Source organism: Dermacentor silvarum, chromosome 2 (assembly GCF_013339745.2).
Source record: "Dermacentor silvarum isolate Dsil-2018 chromosome 2, BIME_Dsil_1.4, whole genome shotgun sequence".
Taxonomy (NCBI): Eukaryota; Metazoa; Arthropoda; class Arachnida; order Ixodida; family Ixodidae; genus Dermacentor; species Dermacentor silvarum.
The window spans coordinates 246,565,478-246,572,229 of record NC_051155.1 but is presented as its reverse complement, the minus strand read 5'-3'; the positions used below and the strand labels follow the sequence as shown (position 1 = coordinate 246,572,229).

At 47.9% G+C, this 6,752-nt stretch overlaps 1 protein-coding gene across 1 annotated transcript; it reads right to left on the bottom strand.

Moving 5' to 3' along the window:
* Positions 1 to 2,669: 2,669 nt before the first annotated feature.
* LOC119440786 (thyrotropin-releasing hormone-degrading ectoenzyme) lies at positions 2,670 to 5,964 on the bottom strand. Its single transcript, XM_037705665.2, has one exon. It carries the CDS (start codon positions 5,962 to 5,964, stop codon positions 3,733 to 3,735), a length of 2,232 nt encoding a protein of 743 aa, XP_037561593.1. The 3' UTR covers positions 2,670 to 3,732.
* Between the last annotated feature and the right edge of the window lie 788 nt (positions 5,965 to 6,752).

Sequence of the window (6,752 nt, the reverse complement as noted above, 5' to 3'; positions counted from 1 at the left end):
CGCCCGTACCCTTACGACCGCCGCCCCAGGTCGCCAAAAGCTGCGGCATGACAGTAACGTGCCTACACTACATTTTCCGACTGGTTCCCTTGTTTGGTTGAGGATCCCGCCTCACAGCCCTGGCCTTTCAACCAAACTTCTTGCGCGCTATGATGGCCCCTACCGCGTCATCGACCGTACCTCGGCTGTCAAGTACGTTGTCGAGCCTGTGACGCCATCACACGACCTTAGACATCGCAGACGTGACACGGTTCATGTCAGCCGACTTAAGCCAAACTATGATCCCCGGATACCGACGCCGTAGGTCGCCAGGATGGCTCATCTTCTCTCCCGGGGGCCATTGTAGTGAAAGAGAGGAAGAAGTGCTCTTGCGTCTGTCGCTGTGCGCGCCATTAGTGTTTGTGGCCTGCCTCGATTGCGTGAGACGTCATTGTCTAATAAATCGTCATATCACACATGGAAGAATTCTATACTGACCTGTACAGTTCCCAGAGCACGATACAGAGGCTCCTTCTATAACTATCGATGAAGTTAGAAGGGCCTTGAAAGACATAGCCAGGGAAAAAGCTGCTGCAGAAGATGAAATAACAGTTGATTTAATCAAATATAGAGGAGATATCATGCTTGAAAAGCTTGCGGCCCTTTATACGCAATGCCACACGACTTCAAGTGTACCAGAAAGTTGGAGGAACGCCAACATTATACTCATCCTTAAGAAGGGAGACGTTAAAGGATTGAAGAATTATAGACCCATTAGCTTGCCTTTAGTATTGTATAAAATATTCACCAAGATAATCTCCAATAGAATCAGGGAAACACTTGACTTCAGCCAACCAAGAGAACGGGCTGGCTTTAGGAAGGGATATTCTACAATGGATCATATCCATGTCATCAATCAGGTAATAGAGAAATCTGCAGAGAACAATCAACCTCTCTATATGGCTTTCATAGACTATGAAAAAGCATTTGATTCAGTAGAGATACCAGCAGTCATAGAGGAACTGCGAAATCATGGAGTACAGGAGGCATACGTGAGTATCTTGGCAAATATCTACAAGGATTCCACAGTAACCCTGGTTTTCCACAAGAAAAGCAGAAAGTTACCCATCAAGAAAGGGGTCAGGCAAGGATACACTATCTCTCCAATGCCTGCTTGCATGCTTAGAAGTATTCAAGCTCTTAGACTGGGAAGGCTTAGGAGTGAAAATCAACGGCGAATATCTCATCAACCTTCGGTTTGCAGATGACATTGTCCTATTCGGCAACAATGGGGAGGAATTACAGCAAATGATTGAGGACCTCAACCGAGAAAGTAAGAGTGGGGTTGAAGATCAATATGCAGAAGACAAACATAATGTTCAATAGCCTCGCAAGGGAACAAGAATTCAGGCTCGCCAGTCAGCCTCTAGAGTCTGTAAAGGAGTACGTTTATCTCACAGGGGACCCTGATCATGAGAAAGAAATTTGCAGAAGAATAAAATTGGGTTGGAGTGCACACGGCAGGCATTGCCAAATCCTGACTGAGAGCTTACCACTGTCATTGAAAAGTGTACAATTATTGCATTCTACCGGTGCTAACATATGGGGCAGAAACTTGGTGGTTAACAAAGAAGCTCGAGAACAAGTTAAGGACGGCACAAAGAGCGATGGAACGAAAAATGTTAGGCCTAACGTTAAGAGACAGGAATAGAGCGGTGTGGATCAGAGAACAAACGGGGATAGCCGATATTCTAGTTGACATTAAGATGGAAAAATGGAGCTGGGCAGGCCATGTAATGCGTATACAGGATGGATAACCGGTGGACCGTTAGGGCCCATTCACACTTGCGACTAGGCGAGGTCGCGCGACCAATTGCGACTGGCGACCAGAAAACTACTCAAGACGAACGATTTCACACTTACAAATGCGACCGACGAGTCTCTAAACCGAAATGTATCACGATATGCCGTTCACGTCTGCTTGAAATGTCATCGCCGCGTAAAATAAGCGTCAGCGTATACGGACGTCCTGTTCCTTCGCATCTGATTGGTTCAGCTGTTCTGCGACTGCGGTCGCGCGACTGAAAAATCGAGCAGTGAGCGACTGGCCCGAAACGGTCGCATTTCGAGAAAAGCGACCATTTGCGACTACTTGCGACTGGTCGCTTTGCGACCAACTTGGTCGCGCGACCTCGCCTAGTCGCAAGTGTGAATGGGCCTTTAGAGTTACAGAATGGATACCAAAAGAAGTGAAGCGCAGTCAAGGACGGCAGAAAAATAGGTGGGGTGATGAAGTTAGGAAATTTGCAGGCGCAAGTTGGAATCAGCTAGCGCCTGCAAATTGGAGATCACGCCTTCGTCCTGCAGTGGACATAAATATAGGCTGATGATGATGATGATACCCGTTGTTATAATTAACCGAAAATAAAAGAAAAGACATGCTGTAGTATCACGCATATCATATATTGCACACGATATGTTATAGCTGAGCAATTTGTATGTATGCCACCATTTCGCCAGCGGATGAGGTAGGACACATGCCTCCACATAAGGGAGCGAACTGTTGATTCAACGCACCATAATTCATGTTGCGTGCAATACGCACCTACATGGCGACATGCTTCCGTAGACACGCTGACGTCCGCTGGGCACATTTTATTAGTGCATTTATTTATGAGCATCCCCTTTGAGACTAGATAGTGGCTGGTACCACCAAGCTTGCCATTTTCACGTTCCTTCTGCATCTATTCCCTACCCTTACAATCCGTGGTTCGTGCTAACAAACCATCTGACCTTAAATGTATTCTATTGCTCTATATAAAAGTAACGTACGTTTTTTATTGTCTAAACGTTTTCCTATACCCGCCCTCTTTACACCACTTATCTTCCAGCCATTCTTCACTGTTCTCCCGCCGTAGATGATCTCTTCTTTCCTCCATTGTCTCAAAAATTTAAGGCCTCGCCGGTCAGCTTAACTACGCGCTCATTTACCTCTGGGTGCATACTGCGGCATGCTAACAAAACGCACCCAAAAGTTTCTGCGCTATTTCCGCACGCTACGCATGCATAGATAGTGATCGGAAAATTGTCTCCTATAACGCCGTGTTTTCAGGCACCCCGATCTGGTTTTGAACAGTGAGGCACTACTCTTGAAATTAACTTTTACCATCTCGTTTCGGTCTTATATAGCTGTTGGGTACCCCAGAGAGAATCCCACCTTGGCGATTGCTCCACTTAACTTGGAAAGCACGCGCTTAGAGGCAGTCGGCCACACGGAAACTTAATGCCTGTGGGTATTCCGATTAAAATAGAGATTTAACGACCTTAGAACTGCTGCATGCCGGCGCGAACGACTTAATCTATAGAGCGGTACGTGATATATGCAAAACCATCTGCCTTAGAGCACGCGTGCATTATAATTTATAAATGGCGATTTCGTTCTCACCCTGTCCCATCTTAGGCCATCTTCACCTCTATGGTTCTTAAATATGCACTGAACGGTAATGTTTTGCTCAGTATAAAAGTAAATAATCTGCAAATCCACTCATAACAGCTTTACCTATAAAATGGACAATTCCAAATCTTATTTTCAAATACATATATGACAGCGGCTCTCCGGAGAGCTATTTCCACATACCAAATCTGACCCTGTAGCATCAACTTCAGTGGCTGCCTTGCGACTTTTCATTTGTAACCAACTGTCGCAAGTTTCTTCGCAGTGACGTCACGCGAACACGCCAGTGCTCTGCCGACTTACGGCCGCGGTCGACACGCGTACCTGAGGTAGGCGCAGCAGTGCGTGAGAAGAGATTCGTGCAAGAGAACTCTCGCGGATTCTCGCTGTGGTCTCGTGTTTCCGGCCAATACCTGAGAGCAAAACTTCACGTTAAAGACCCTCCAATCGAGCACGCCTCCAGCCTTCCAAGCGCCCAGCCACTGGTAAGGAATATTATCGGCCAGCTCTAGGTACGCCATCAGAGGCAGCCAGGCGTCTTCCGACGGCAAGTACTTAATAGCCTCGGCAAACTGGTTCGACGAAATGCGCCCACTCAACGCCGCGTAGAAGAAATCATCGATGAAGACGGCTCTCTGAACAGGCGTGAACGCGCTGTGGTCCTTGTTGAGCTGCTCTGTGATGAGCGACATGTCCAGCGGAGTGTACAAGACGCGGAAGTAGCCGATACCGTCGCCGTTAACAAGGATCCAGTCCTTCGGAGAGGTGGCGGGAACCTCGAGCATCTGAGACATATTAGTCATCCAGGCTACAAAACTGGGCTCCTGCTTACCGCCCCTCTGAACAGTCACCATCATGGGGAAGGCGTGGCGAGAAGGGTAAGAGAAACGGGACACGTCCCGGAATGTCTCCTGCTGCACTGCCAGAGACGTCGCATGGGTGCGACGCGCTGTAACAAGCGGGTAGGCTGGATCTGAAAGCCACGTCGACATGTTTTTAAACAGTCCACAGGTTGGATCGAGAGTCTTCAATATGTCCTTGCTGCTCGCCGTCTTATACTGGAAGGTTTTTAGCATTCGGGTGACACCTCTGATAAAATTGGCGGACGTGATCACGTTTTCGAACATGCGCAGGACTCCTACGGACTTCCAGACAATCGCGCTCACGTACTCCGGCAGCTGTTGAAGAACGAGTTCTTTCTTGAGCGGGGGTTGCGGCTCCCTGTAGGCACTCTTAGAGGTGATCACACGGAGAGCGACGAGCTCATCGATGCCCCACGTCGGAAAGAGAACTCGCAGGACTCTGAAGCTGTAGTATACGGAGAATGTGACACTGAACCAGCGATAGCCATCGTCCGGGAAAACGACGACGGCGTCCATCCACATGAACAGTACTTGGCTTACAAGCGAAACGACGCAGTTGAATTTCTTTTTCATAAACCCTGCAGTCAACGAGCAGACCCGCTTCCTCGCCTCGACAATCACTACGCACCACTTGGATGACACAAGCTTGCCCACAGTTGTGACAGCGACGATGTGAAGCTCCTTGCACGGAAATACGAATTCCATTTCTTTTTCAGAGACGGTCACGATTCTATCGGCAAGTTCCGCCAGGTTTGACAGTCCCGGAGACCAGAGGGTTACCCTGCCTTGAGTGACGCTGCTAAGGTTGGTCACGACCAGCGCCAGTTGGTCCGGCGAGATTCTGGTGGTTCTCCGGAAGGCGCACAGCACCCGGTCGCTAATGCCCTCGGCGCTGCAACTGCTTTCGTCTGCCGAAGAGATGGCAACGAACGACTTTGGCCTAACCACACGTACATCAAAAGTGGCCCTTTGGCTGGACAAATCAAAGCATGGAAACAGCTGGCGAGCGCTTCTAAGCTTGGCGAACGTCCACGCTTTCACGATCTTGGACGAGTTGCCGGCGTCCGGGTAGCTGTCAATCAGAAGCAAACTATTTTCTCCTTCCTTCTTCATGGTACCGCTGAAGCTGATGGTGAGGTTGTAGTGGCTTCCGGACAGCAGCCTTCTATAGGCCAGCCTCAAATCGAGCAGTTCGTTGTCCTCGTCTGCAAAGAAGGCGACGTGGATTTCGTTTCCGCTGTCATCGCGCAGGACGGCCTTCTTGATGAGCAAGTCACTTGAGTGCATGGTGATCAAAGACGTGTCGCGTATGCACTGCACCACGAGGTTCACTTCACCGGTAAAATATTCGTTATGGAAATTCGGCTTGATTTGTAGGTCGTAATGAATCGGACGAACGGGCAAATCTGCGTCCCAGGACAGCATGTGACCCCGAAGCCTGCCGAGTACCGCCCTGCGACGCACCGGAAAGGCTAATAAGACGATGGTGAGAACGGCCACCGGTACGACGATGGCGCATGTCGTGCACTTCGCCGCGTTCCACACTTTTCTGCTGACCCGTCTGTGATCAGATAAACTCGACCGCGAAGCCTGCGAAGTGTCGACAGCGGCCATTTCTTCTTCTTCCTGCCGACAGCCAGACGGGCACTCACGTGACGGGTTACCCATCCCGCAGAAATTGAAATTCCCGTTACGAATATAATTCGCAACAATCACCATAAAATTCTTTTCTTTTTTTTCATTATTGTTCCATGCACAGTTCGGCAAATTCATTTGGTTTTGGTGCCTTCAGACGTTCTTTAATTTTATGCGCAGGCACGCCTCTTTCCACCCGCCAACCGAACCATGACCGGTGCCGCACTGCCAAGCAATATCCATAACGCTGTGCTGTGCCTGCAACTTTCTGCGCCCAGCGGATATTATATAGGGTGTTTCATTTTAGCTGCACCAAATTTTAAATTTTTTTTTAAAAAGCACAATTATAATCCTTGATCTAAACTACTCGATGAGGCGGCCATTACTTCCACGAGAAATCAAAATACCTAATTGAATAATGAACATAATTACGTTAATTAACTTTTTACTTAATTATTTTACGGTACATCTTTTAATCTACGAATTATAGCCACTGAGTTCTCAAGGCGTATCCACTTGGAACGAATTCTCAGGACTGAACCAGTTTCGAGAGGTTAATTATCAGTGTCCGACGAACTGCATGGGCGTTCCAGTTAACTTTGTGCTTCAATGCATGAAACAGCGTTTTCCTCAAAAAGTTCTCAAAAAGCGCGGATGGGGTAACATCTGCTATAATCAGAATTTTATTTAAGGAAGCTTCTGATGACCTTTTAGCTGTTGTAAATTGCTCAATTCCGTTTTCATGGATTCCGTCTGCGTGGAAAATGGCTAAAATAATCGCAATTTTTAAAAATCACGGGAAGTATATACAATATACAGCA